This window comes from Poeciliopsis prolifica, unplaced genomic scaffold, assembly GCF_027474105.1.
Source record: "Poeciliopsis prolifica strain line A6 unplaced genomic scaffold, Auburn_PproV2 SCAFFOLD036, whole genome shotgun sequence".
In the NCBI taxonomy this organism is placed as follows: domain Eukaryota; kingdom Metazoa; phylum Chordata; class Actinopteri; order Cyprinodontiformes; family Poeciliidae; genus Poeciliopsis; species Poeciliopsis prolifica.
This window is the reverse complement of record NW_026562411.1, coordinates 3,913,321-3,926,399: the sequence shown is the minus strand read 5'-3', so window position 1 is coordinate 3,926,399 and position 13,079 is coordinate 3,913,321. Positions and strand designations below refer to the sequence as shown.

The window sequence follows — 13,079 nt, the reverse complement described above, 5'->3', positions numbered from 1 at the left end:
TATCTCAGCAGAACAACAGGCTGATATTGATCTTGGCTGATATTGATCTTGGCTCCATGATGAGAACATCATCTGCTCTTCAAACTCTTCAATGAACGCTGGGTCCAGTTACAACCTCATGAACCGTGTACGTTGTGTTTGGTATGTTGAGACTTGGATCAGATGCTAACAGCTGCTGATGAATGTTTAATGAAAAACTGAAAACTTATAGCAAACAAGGAGAAAAGGACATGGAGAATAGGCAGAGTAATAAGAAGAATCAGTCAAGTACATACAGTTTATGTAACAAGAAGAAAAAAGAGAATAATATTAAATGCAGGTGATTAAATTATAAAGATCTGCAAACTGACATTCTTTAAATGTGCAGCATCAAGTGGTCACATGTACTGAAAAAGCTATTTCAATCAGAAACATCTTAACAGACTGACTTACATGTTAACATTGGACCCTGTGTTTGATATCACCTTCACATTCCTTTCATCCATTGAACTTATGAGTTTCTGCTTGAATTTCTGTGCAGGATGTCAGAAAACCTTCCCAGAGCTGCTGTTTTCATATGAACTGCATTCCACCCTCAGATCTTCTGCTTGAGGGGGGCCTGCTGTGGTGGAGCAGGAGGTCAACACGCCCCTCATTTGGAGGCCTCAGTCCTCGATGTGGACGTCACAGGCTCAACTCCCGGTACCGGCGACCCTTGCTGCATGTCTTCCCCTCTTTCCTGTCTGTCTGCTGTCAAAAATATGAGCCACTAGCGCCACAAAAACTCTTTGGAGAAAAAAATGATGAAAGAAAAAAAAGATCTTCTGCTTGAGGAAACTCCAAAGGTTCTCAAGAGGGTTGAGGTCAGAGGAGGATGGTGACCTCACCATGAGTTTTATGCTCATATCAACCAATGACACAGTGGTATTCCTTGCAGCATGAGATGGTGCATTATCATGCATGAAGATGATTTTGTACGGCTCTTCTGTTTGAACAATGAAAGAAAGTGATCAGTCAGAAAGTCCATATACTTTGCTGAGATCATTTTCACACCTTCAAGGCCGACCAGCTCTCTCTCTCTCTCTCTCTCTCTCTGTCTCTCTCTCTCTCTGGAGTACGCATGCGTGAGCGTCTGCTGCTGCATGTGTGGAGTGGAAGGAGGACGAGTGTGAGGTTTTCCAAAGGTTTAAACTTTCACTTTTCACAGTGGTGTTTCACTTTTTTTTTCGCACTTTAACACATTCTGTTTTTATTGGTGTTTTGATAGGTTTTTTTCGGCTGCACCAAGCTTTTTAGCTTGGTGCGATGGCCGGGAAAAGTTATGGTTCTGCAGGCTTTAGGAGCCTTTCACGAAGACACGGTATTAAAATACCGGTTGGCGTGGATTTCTCGGTTGAGGAGTGTGGTTTGGCTGTTGGGGAAATTGTCGGATGTGAAAGTGTGAAAGCAGCGTCCAGAATGAACAATGCAGTGGTTTTATTTTTGGACTCAATTGAAAAGGTGAACAGCGTAGTTGAGAGGGGAATTGTTTTGAGAAATACACAAACTACTGTTTTCCCTTTAATAAACCCTGCAAAAAGATCATCTTGTCTAATTTGCCACCTTTCATTAGTGACGAAGTGTTGCTGAAGGAATTGTCACGTCACGGTCAGATCGTGTCAGCAATGAAAATGCTCCCTTCCGGTTGCAAATCACCGAAGTTGAAACATGTTGTGTCTTTTAGAAGACAAGTGTTTATGATTCTTAAAAATGATATTGAGGAACTGAGCATAGTGATGAAATTTAAGGTTGACGGTTTTGATTATACTATTTTTGCGACAACGGAAACGATGAGGTGTTTTGGATGTAATCAGGAGGGACATTCAGTCCGAAACTGCCCTGAAAAGGTTCAAAAGGAGACTTCAGGTTAACGAAAATCCAGCTGATGACATCAGCGGATACGGTGAATGGAGCTCCAGTGGGCGCAGTTGGGGAGGGAGCTCCGGAGGCTGATGCTCGGGAGGGAGATCCGGTAGCTGCCGGTGGGGGAGGAGCTCAAGAAATTAATGATGAGGAAGGAGTTTCAACTGGAGAGCAAAAGCTGTCAAATGTTGCAGAACGTGACATTGAGGATGTCATTAGTTCTGTTGAAGGAACTGAAGAGAGTCAAACGACCACACCTGAAGGATTACAAGAAGAAATGGATTTTGATGATTTAGTTCACAGTGAAGGAAGTCTGATTAGGGATGATGAAAGTGTTTTCAAAGTGCCAAACACTAAAAGAAAATCTAAAGGACCGAAAGGGGTGAAACCTAAAAAGAGTCAGTTTGAAAAAAGTGGGAAAGAAAGATTCAGAGACCTTTTGTGACTCTGATAGTGACAGAGAATCTTCTGATTCCTCTATTCCTGATGGCCAGAGTACTAATGGCTACAGTCTAGAACAGATTAGAAGGTTTTTGGAAGTGACAAAAGGGAAACAGGATGTGGTCATAGATGATTTTTTTCCTAATAAAAAATTGTTTGTTGACTCAGTTAAATGGTTAATGAGACAAAGGACTTCTGATGGGCTAAGGGACACTGAAGTATATAGACTTTGAAACTTGTGCAAAAAGTCAGAGCTCGTATTAAGTAATATGAAAATTAAAAAGCAGTTTTAGATGCTGTTTTTTCTTGTTTCTTGGATCTTTTTCTATGTGATTATGAGTAGATTTAAAATATCATCTTTGAACCTTAATGGTGCAAGGGATGTGAAAAAAAGGCTGTGTATTTTGAACTTTTAAAGTCTAAAGGCGTTGACATAGCTTTGGCTCAAGAGACTCATAGCAACGTTGATAATGAAGTTGATTGGAACAAAGAATGGGATGGAAATCTTGTTCTGAGTCATAAAACTTCACTAAGTGCAGGAGTAGCTATTCTTTTCTCAAGAAATTTTCTTCCAGTGTCTATTGAAATTGAAGATGTTGTATCTGGAAGATTGTTAAAAGTTATTGTTAAATATGAAAATATAAAGTTGATTTTACTAAATGTATATGCTCCTGTGAATCCAAGTGAACGCTGTGTTTTCTTAGAAGAGTTGGCAATACACTTTTAAAATGTGGGTCAACAGAATATTTAATTTTAGGGGGTGATTTTAATTGTACAATAGATGATTTAGATAGGAATCATTTGGAGCCACATTTACATTCAAGGAGAATTTTGAAACATATTATTGAAACTTATGATTTAGCTGATGTATGGCGTCTTAAAAATGGAAACATAAGGCAATATTCCTGGGCTCATTATAAAGAGAATTATATAACTTTGGCAAGGTTAGATAGATTTTATTGTTTTGGACATCAGTCACAATATTTAGATCATGCACTATGTGTCCAGTGGGTTTTTCTGATCATTGTGTGATCATAGGGAATGTGTTTATAAATAATTTTAAACTTAAGAGTGCATATTGGCATTTCAACACCGTTTTGTTAAATGATGGTTGTTTTAAAAAAGGATTTTTGTATTTTTGGAAACAGTGGAGACGTATGAAATGTCAATTTACATCTGTACAGCAGTGGTGGGATATTGGTAAAATTAAAATTCAGCAGTTTTGTAATCAATACACTCACAATGTCACAAGAGAAATGGTGAAATCTATTGAAAAATTAGAGACTGAAATTGTGGAACTTCAGGTTTTTTGTGAGTCCACAGAAAATCGAGGCCATATTCAGGCGCTCAAACAAAAAAAGCTGCTTTGGCTGATCTGCTTGGGGTCAGAGCACAGGGAGCTCTGGTACGTTCACGTTTTCAAAATATCTCTGAAATGGATGCTCCTTCAAAATTCTTCTTCAGTTTGGAGAAAAAAATGGACAAAATCGTTTCAACCATTGCATAAGATCTGAAGAAGGGAAAGAATTGACGGATCCTACTGACCTGCGGAAAAGAGCTGTGGACTTTTTCTCAACATTATATGCCAGTGATTACAGAGAAAACTCTGTGATAACAGAAGAATTTCTTAAAGACTTGCCAAAGGTGTCAGACAATGACAATGTTGTTTTGGAGCATGCCATAACGTTGGATGAACTGCAGGAGGCGCTGCTGAGCATGGAAAATGGCAAAGCTCCAGGAATAGACGGCTTGCCTGTGGAGTTTTATAAGTCGTGTTGGCCTGTTCTGGCTGAAGATCTCTTGGAAGTCCTCAATGACAGCGTGGCAAGGGGAATGTTACCCCTTAGTTGTCGAAGAGCTGTGCTCACTCTTCTTCCTAAGAAGGGTGATCTTTATGAAATAAGGAACTGGAGACCGGTCAGTCTTTTGTGTACAGACTATAAGATCTTCTCAAAGGTTCTGGCATGCAGATTGAGAAAAGTGATGGATCCAGTTGTACATATTGATCAGTCCTATTGCATCCCTGGCAGATCAATAAGAGACAACATAACTTTAATTCGAGATTATTTGGACCTCTCTAATTTATTGGATTTAAACTTGGTCTAATTTCTATCGACCAAGAAAAGGCATTTGATCGAGTGGAGCACCAGTATTTATGGAATAGTTTGAAGGCTTTTGGTTTCTCCTCTGGGTTCATTGCCATGATTAAAACCCTTTATTGTGGCATTGAAAGTGTATTGAAAGTCAATGGTGGTTTAAGTGCACCTTTTAATGTAAAGAGAGTATTCACAATGTCAGGAATGTTGTATTCTTTGAGCATTGAACCTTTGTTATGTCAAATCAGGAAAAAGTTACAGGGGGTGAATTTAAATGAAATATCTTTACCTTTTAAACTTTCTGCATATGCAGATGATATTATTGTGGCAATCACAAAAGAGTCAGATGTCTTTATTTTACAAAAATTATTGAGTGTTTTGGGAAAATTTCTTCATCCAAAGTCAATTGGAGCAAGAGTAAAGCTTTGTTAGTTGGTAAATGGACAAAACAAGAACCTAAATTACCTGATGAATTAAAGTGGTCGAAAAATGGTTTTAAATATTTGGGTGTTTATCTGGGAGATCAATTTCAAGTAATGAAAATTGGGAAGGTTTTCTTGAACTGATGGAGGGTAAATTAAAGAAATGGCACTGGCTTTTGCCACGAGTATCTTACAGAGGTCGTACACTAATTATTAATGATTTGGTAACTTCAACTCTGTGGCACCGCTTATCTGTACTAGAACCCCCACCAGGTCTTCTGGTAAAACTTCAGACAATCATTTTGAATTTCTTTTGGGACAGATTACATTGGGTCCCTCAGAGTGTTTTGTTTTTGCCAAAGGAAGAAGGAGGGCAAGGTTTGATTCATTTAGAAAGTCGGAAAGCAGCATTTAGGTTACAGTTTTTACAGAGTTTTTTGTATGGTGATCAAAATGTTTTGTGGAGGCATGTCACAGAGTTTATTTTTTCAAAAGTTGGTAATTTAGGTTTTGGTAAAATGTTGTTCATTATGGACCTTTCAAAATATTGTGTAAAGTGTTTATCACCGTTTTATGTGAGTGTGTTAAAAGCTTGGAACCTCATGGAAACAAAGAGAGATGGGACATCCACATCTTTACATTGGTTGTTTACGTGAACCCGTGCTCAAGGGATCTCATTTGGGTTCAGCTTGGGACAACGTGGTTTGATTCCTGAACTGTTGATGAAAAGAGGGGTGGTTACGTTGAGACATCTGCTTGAACTTGTTGGATCTGAAATGAATGATGCTGTTTCCTTGGCTCGAAGATTGGAGATTCACTCTTTAAGAACTGTAGGCACTATGCTGGCGACATTTAACCGGATGTTATCAGAAGATGATAAAAGACTCATAAAGGATGGTTTGATGGCGTTTTAACGCCTGATAAAGCTGATCCATTCTTTAAATTGTGTGTTAAGCCACAATTGAAAGATCTTGAATGTTCTGGACTCTTTTTACAGAAAGATAAAAAAGAATGGACACTTTTGGACTCTGTGAATGGAAGATATTATATATGAAATGTGTAAAGGCTTTGAACAAAGTAAAATTAAAAGATAAAAAAGATACTCCTTGGAGAGATTTTTTCAAAGTCGGTTTTGAGTTTAAACCTGTATGGGGATTACTTTATAAACCACCATTGACTAAAAATGTTGGTGATCTACAGTGGAGAATTTTGCATGGAATTATTGCAGTTAATGCTTTTGTTTCTATTATTAATCCTGGTGTGTCAGATAAATGTCCTTTTTGTTCATTAAGAGAAACAATCTTTCATTGTTTTGTACAATGTTTTAGGTTATAGATTTATTTACATTATTAAGAAATATGTGGAAATTATTTGGAGAAAGCTTTACAGAACAGTCTTTTATTTTTGGTTTCTTATATAGAAAAAAAAAGAAGAAAATTGGACGACTGTTAAATTTTTTTCTTGGTCAATCAAAGCTTGCAATCTATTTGAGTAGGAAATTTAAAATTAATAATGAACAAAATACTGATTGTGCAAAACTCTTTAAGAGTATGGTCAGAGCAAGAGTGATGTTAGAGTATAAATATTATTTAAATGTGGATGAACTAAATGTTTTTCAAAATATTTGGGATTATGAAGGTGTTTTATTTACTTTAAATAATTCCGAATTATCATTTATGAATGTGTTAATTTGAAATTGTGGTGAATGTTTATGTTATGTGTATCATCACTGACTGAATAAATGAGTTTTTAAAAATCAATCTCTGTCACTCTCTCTCTCTCTGTCTCTCTCTCTCTGTCTCTCTCTCTCTCTCTCTCTCTCTCTCTCTCTCTCTCTCTCTCTGTCTCCTCATGATTTCGGCCCAAAGTATGACTCCACCACCTCCTTGCTGACGTCACAGCCATGTCGGCCATCCACCACTAATCCACTACTTTGTCCTTCTGGACCCTCCAGGGCTGCACAGCAGTCATCAGTGAACAAGTCTGTTTGAAAGTTAATCTTCACGTTTCTGCTCTGGTTAGTGCTGGCCGAATAGTAGGTTCATAAATTTAATAGCGCAACAAAATATTTATCTTTATGACACTAAAGTCCAATCTGCATGATAATTTGTAACACGATGTAAACATTAACCAGACCAACAAAATAGGAAGCTTTCTTTTCACAAAAGTTAGGAAACTGTACGTCTTGTTTTTTATTAAAGCAAAAATCTGAAACTTTTTCAGTTCTACTGTGTTTTGTTCTTTTTTACTTTTTTATTTTAAATGTATATATTTAATTTGTGACTTTTTCCCAGATCAAGTGGAAAGTGAAACTGCTTCCATATTTACACAGCATCTCATGACTGACATTTTATTACCTGCCCTTTGATCCATTGCAAAGTGCAGTTTTATAAAGTTAACTCTGTGAAACCGCGTCGATGAGTTTCTAGGATTTGGCATTTTAACATGTAGGAAAATGGAGCTGTTTGCTGTATTTCTGTTCCTTCTTTACGGTAAGATCTTCTTCTTCTTTCCAAGCTTAAGTTTAAGAAGCTGATCTTCATTTCTTTCCTTTCTTCACAGCCAGTAAAGTAATTATTTGATACCTCTACATGCTCTGCAATACCTACAAATGTAGAACCAGTTTTTCAAGGAGTCAAATCTGTGTCAATTCCAGTCCTGCGTTAAAATTAAATGAATCCAGTCTGGTGTTGCTTGTCATGCCACATCCTGTCTCAGAGAAGGTTTAGCCATCGAACGGTTGTGTGCTGGACTCCATGTCAATCACATATGGAGTCCAGCAAACATGAAATATGCTCCATACATTTACATTTGCATGATTTGAATGCACTGATTGAAATCAGTTCACTGATTTGCTTGGGGACCATTAAGATAAATTATGGGTGAAAAAATAAGAAATGTGTACTTTTCAGATAATTTGACCTAGAGATTCCCAAACAATGACTAATTTTTTTACAACGCTGCACTATTCAACAGTTTTCTGCAAATTTAACTCGTATTATGTTGTTTAATACTTTTATTTAAGAATGTAGATTTTCTTCATTAGCTTCTTCATTAGCTTAGCACATTATAATAGCCAAGCTAATGAAGATTTAATATATTATAATATGCCCCAAAGATTCCAAATCAATGTAAAATTTTGTTCCATACAAAATAAACATGATCTGTGATGGCGACTTGTCCAGGGTCTACCAAGCCTCTTGACCTTTAACCCCTGGAGAAAGGCACCAGCAACACTCGCAACCCCATTAGCATGTAAGATGATGGATGCATGGATTAAAGACTCGGCCTCACTACAAACAATATACATTTTGCTGCAAAGTTACGTTTGCCTCTCGGTGAGCCGGCCCATCATAGCACCATGGGGAGGCTCCTCAACCAAATCTGGAACTTCTTCCCACCAGACATCTGAGATATTGACTTTCTTCCTCCCTTTACATCAAGACTTGAGCCCATTTCTCATCCTTTTTTGAGAACATTGTTGGTCAGGTGAAATCCTCAGGTTTCCTTGCTGTTTATATCTCTTCCTGCATAATTAAGTAAAAAGCTTCCTCTTATAATGAGCACTCTGTTCTTCCTATTAAAAAAAACCAATAGTACTACAGATATATGACCCTTTATTTAAAATAAAGGGTCATAAATAAATTAAGAAATTTGGACTTGACCCTTCAGTTTGTTCAACTGTCAGAATAGTCTTTAAGTTTCAGAGCTGTGTTTACAAACAGAATAAAACTGCATCCTGTTTCTTTCCTCTGCCTGCCAGAGGAATAAAGGCATAAAGCAAAGTAAAACAAAAGCTTAACAAAATTAAAATGAGTATATCAACTAAATAAAACCACAATACAAAATTGACATAATTCTTAATAAAGTTTGCACAGGGGCCCAACATTTACAAACAATGGAGGTTTCAGCTCCATTGTTGTTTTATGACTATTACTAGTGATGTCATACAAGATTTTCTGAGACCAAATATAAGTATTTCCATTTAGGTACTTAATGATTCCAAGTACTGTTACAGAGAGTATCTTTTGAAATTAATGTTTAAGCAGGTATTTAACATATTTTTCACCACCAATGTGATATTATAATCTGAAAAGCTTTGTTTTTATCAGCTGTAACCAAGTCATCATTATTACAAATAAAAGCTTTGAAACATCCGTTTTGCGTAATTAAACTATAAATTGTTTGTGAGCCGAGTTACTAAAATATATAAACTTTCATTAATATTCCAACTGATTACTGATGAGTGTAGTTGTAAAACAGACATCAGCGTCATTAGTTTACCGCGCAACAGGACTCCCCACAAAGCTTCAATCAGAAGCCAACTTCAGCGTCCAAACTATGAAAAGAGTTAACCCTTAAAAAATTCATGTTAGTTGCTTGTGTTTCTGTCTTGTTCTTTAACCTTCTCTGTATTCTTTGACCGTAGGAGAATATGCTGATGGGGAGGAAACAGTTGTGCTTCCATGCCGCTATTCAGGTGCTATACCAGAAGTAAACCCCTCAGTTATCTGGAGCCGCAATGATCTCAATCCACAAACTATCCATCTGCGGGGAGAAAAAGACGACGATCTTCGAGGACAAAATCAAGACTTTGTTGGACGAACATCAATGAAATCTGATGCTTTAGACTCTGGTGACTTCAGCCTCACGCTGAGTAAACCTCGTTTCTCTGACCATGGTATTTACACCTGCAGCATCAGTAATGGCAGAGAGAAATTAAGTCTGACAGATGTTCAATTTGAGGTCAAAGGTCAGTAAATAATCTTGCTTTGCAGGCTGCTAGAAATTTGAAGTTGCTCTTAACTTATCCAAAGGCAACAAAACATAGGGAAATATTTTGAAAATAGTTATTCTACTTTGACACAGGAAATCATTCCTGCTGCTAGCCTGAAATTATGCCATGCCCAACTGAGTGTATTTTTTTCCCTGGATTTATTTATAGTGTTATGTCCTCCCCCTCACCTCATTTTGGGGAGAAGACGACAACCACACTAATTTGACAGATTCCAGGTGATTGTGAAAAAATGGGATTTATTTTCCTCAAGAAAAATCCCAAAAAGGCTTATACAAACTGTGAGGGAGAAAGGGACAGTTGGTGCCAAATCAAATAACTTAAAATAAAATAGGGTCTCTACTACCATGTATGCTAAATAATACAATAGAAAAGAAAACATTGGGACCCTAATCTAACAAAAGTTTCACCAAACCTTTACATGGGCAGCACCAACCTACTTAATTAGTGTGTTTAACAAAAAAACACCAATGTGATGGAAATGTACAAGGTACCTCAAACCTACCTAGTCCACAGACTCCCACCACAAAACTTTACAACCCAACGAAGCTGCAATGCACAGACAAGTTGTCAGCCAGGTGGTTATTAGTAGCATTTCCGCACTTTGTGGTATGGAGTGTGATTCATGATGGTATATATATCATTTTTTGGTTTTCAAACCGGTTGTTTCAGCATCTATTGGGGTGGCTGGTCTCAGACGATCTTTGTTGGATGCGGAGGTCCAGGGCGGGTGTGGTTGCACGTGATCTGAGATTGTGAATGTATTGCCAAATTCTCTGAAACGCCTTTGGAGACGCCTCATGGTACAGTAATAAACATTCAATTCATGGGCAGCAGGTCTAATCGAGGTCCCTGAACCCAGCATACTAGTTGGAAGCCCCCTTAAAACTTGTGCCATCTGTGGCATTGTGCTGTGTGATAAAATGGCACATTTCAGAGTGATCTTTCATTGTGGCCAGGCTAGGGTTTACTTGTGCAATAATCATGCTTTCCAATCAGCATCTTGATGTGGAACACCTGCGAGGTGTACCACAAAATGTGATTTTGTATACATAGAAAATGTTTCAGATTTTTGAGTTCAGTTCATGAATAATGGGAACAAAAAGAAAAGTGTTGCCTTTATATTTTGTTCAGTGTAGCTGTAGTTAGCTGTCAGCTATTGCATTGACCTCGTGTTTTCTGACGGTATTACAGGACAACACCACTGCTTCCCCACTGTTGAACTGTAACATTTGCCGCGCCCCTCCTGAGCTGTGATAAGACTCTCTGGGTTAAATATTACAAAAAGATAAAGGGTGTAAACATTTTTTTAAAAAGATGTAACTTTTTTAATTCAATGTACCAATCAAGGTACTGAGGTCCACTGTGCAAAAAGAACTTAAGAGTTGCTTTTACAAATTAAATTTCATATGTATATTGTGTACTTATTTCATTTGTTAAAAATTAAAAACAGACATGTAAACTAGTGTAAAACAAAATGAACAGGATTAATGCTCTTCTTTGGAAACTAGTGCAGGAGGAAAAGAATCCTACCTGCTTGTAAGCTAACATTCATTATTCTTCTGGTATTTCTGTCTATTGTGTATTATGGCTGTTCATCAGCGATAATTTCCCTTTATTAAATGAACTATTCTCTTATTTTCTTATAAACCACATCTGTCTCTAGGCCAGCTGTGGTTTATAACAATTTTTAGGTTTGCAGTGAAAATTGATTCCTATTTACCTGTTTCTTTTATGTTCGGTAGTAGTGTGTCTTTAAGAATAATGTTTACATAGATATTTTAGAGAAATACCTATGTATATTAATACTGGGAGCCAAAACAGAGATTTTGAAGTCATCAATCCTTGAAGATTTTCCTTCAGTAAAAGTCACATAATGGTCAATTTCAAACTCCTCCATTTGCACTGAAAAAAGTTTTCGAATTGCCTAGTTCCCAGAATAAGAACTTCAATATAATTGCTCAACAGCAGCATTTCTAACTAGCAGTATAAGTTATAGACATGTAAAACTGACTTGACATGTTGTCTTCTCAGATCAACAGGAAGAGGTAACAGTGCAGGAGGGAGAAAACTCTGCAGTTCTGCCCTGTAAAACAACAGCTCATTTGAAGGAGGACGACACTGTGGAGTGGACCCACTCTGAACAAGAATTCATGATTATCCATGTGTATCAGAACGGCAGCAACAAAGCTAAAGAACAAGACCAGTTTTCCTGTGACCGTACAAGAATGAATAAAGAGAAAGTAAAAAGTGGAGACCTCAGTCTGACCCTCAAATACCCAACAGAGAGAGATAGTGGAGTTTACTTCTGCACCATCAACAGGAAAAGTGACGTCGTCAGACAGAAAGTGATTCTTTCTGTCAAAGGTCAGTGGTGCAGATACACATCAAACTTATCTTTGCAAGTTTGACACACAGACAGATCCATCAACATAGTTGACTGGTTAAAGAAGTCATTGGAAAGATTTTCTATGAACTGAGAGTTCAGTTATTTTCTTTTATCTTAGATTTTTTTTAACAAGAAATAATAGAAATTATCCAGTCTTTTTATGGCTCCAATATTTATTTAGTTTTACCTTAAGTGAAGACAAACACACAAATTCTTCACTGTGTTTTATTGTTAAAGAACAAGAACAAGAGTAAAAAAAATATTGTGTCAAAAATCAAGTCTTCTCTATGATGCAATCACTTGTAGAATCAGCTAAAGCTGCAATAACTCTGCAGGTGTGGTGAGTTTGCATGGCTGTGGAGGGATTTTGATCCAGAGGCTTATTTTTATTGACCTTCACTAAGGATCCACCAATTCATTTCACTGACTTTAACTTTATTACAATACCTTAATTCTGTTATTGTTATTTTGTGTTTAAATCACTGCTACAGTATGTTTGAGATCATTGTTAAATTAATTACCCAGGATGGTTTTGTGATCTCTTCTTCATCTATGGATGTTTGGACCAACTCATCATCATGGTTTCTTTAGTACGGAGAATGTGTTGAGAATCAGTTTTCACTTTATTATACACTGGGTTGAAGAAGTCTAGACTCAAGTACTATGTCTTAGGATAGAGTCAAACTGGAGTCTCAAATGTTTAAGACAATAGAATTGACTTCCACAACTAAATTTCCTGATTTTGGTGTGCTCTTTGAAAAAGCAGAAGGTTTGTTGCAATGAAATCTTACCTTATGCACAACTGTGTATCCTCACTTGTACCAATATTTCCTCATTTTGTCACTACAACATGCATGATGCATCTTTAGGTGTAATGCATCATAAATGTATGTCTTGCTTTAGTGACTCCATTGAAAATTAGAATAGAAAATTGTATAATCTCTAACTGGTCTTTATTTTTCTATAGAGAAATTTCCTACTTGGATCATAATTTTCCCTGTTCTGCTGATTCTACTTCCTGTTACTGGAGGCCTTTTATTTCCTTTTTGACAGTA

At 37.0% G+C, this 13,079-nt stretch overlaps 2 protein-coding genes across 3 annotated transcripts in view; both read left to right on the top strand.

Annotated features, from left to right (window-relative positions):
* mylka (myosin, light chain kinase a) overlaps positions 1 to 13,079 on the top strand; it is a 124,651-nt gene that overhangs the window by 52,390 nt on the left and 59,182 nt on the right. The gene's annotated exons all lie outside the window — the stretch shown is intronic.
* On the top strand, positions 7,227 to 13,074 carry LOC129374415 (matrix remodeling-associated protein 8-like). The gene is made up of 4 exons (XM_055052820.1): positions 7,227 to 7,332; positions 9,270 to 9,593; positions 11,670 to 12,002; positions 12,992 to 13,074. The coding sequence occupies exons 1-4, from the start codon at positions 7,296 to 7,298 to the stop codon at positions 13,072 to 13,074; spliced, it is 777 nt and encodes a 258-aa protein (XP_054908795.1). The 5' UTR covers positions 7,227 to 7,295.

Bases quoted from the DNA above. Each gene is read 5' to 3' on its own strand.
- LOC129374415 (XM_055052820.1), top strand. From the start codon at position 7,296: ATGGAGCTGTTTGCTGTATTTCTGTTCCTTCTTTACG. The intron at 9,594-11,669 runs GTCAGTAAATAA...TTGTCTTCTCAG, and splicing joins TGTTCAATTTGAGGTCAAAG to ATCAACAGGAAGAGGTAACA. The intron at 12,003-12,991 runs GTCAGTGGTGCA...ATTTTTCTATAG, and splicing joins AGTGATTCTTTCTGTCAAAG to AGAAATTTCCTACTTGGATC.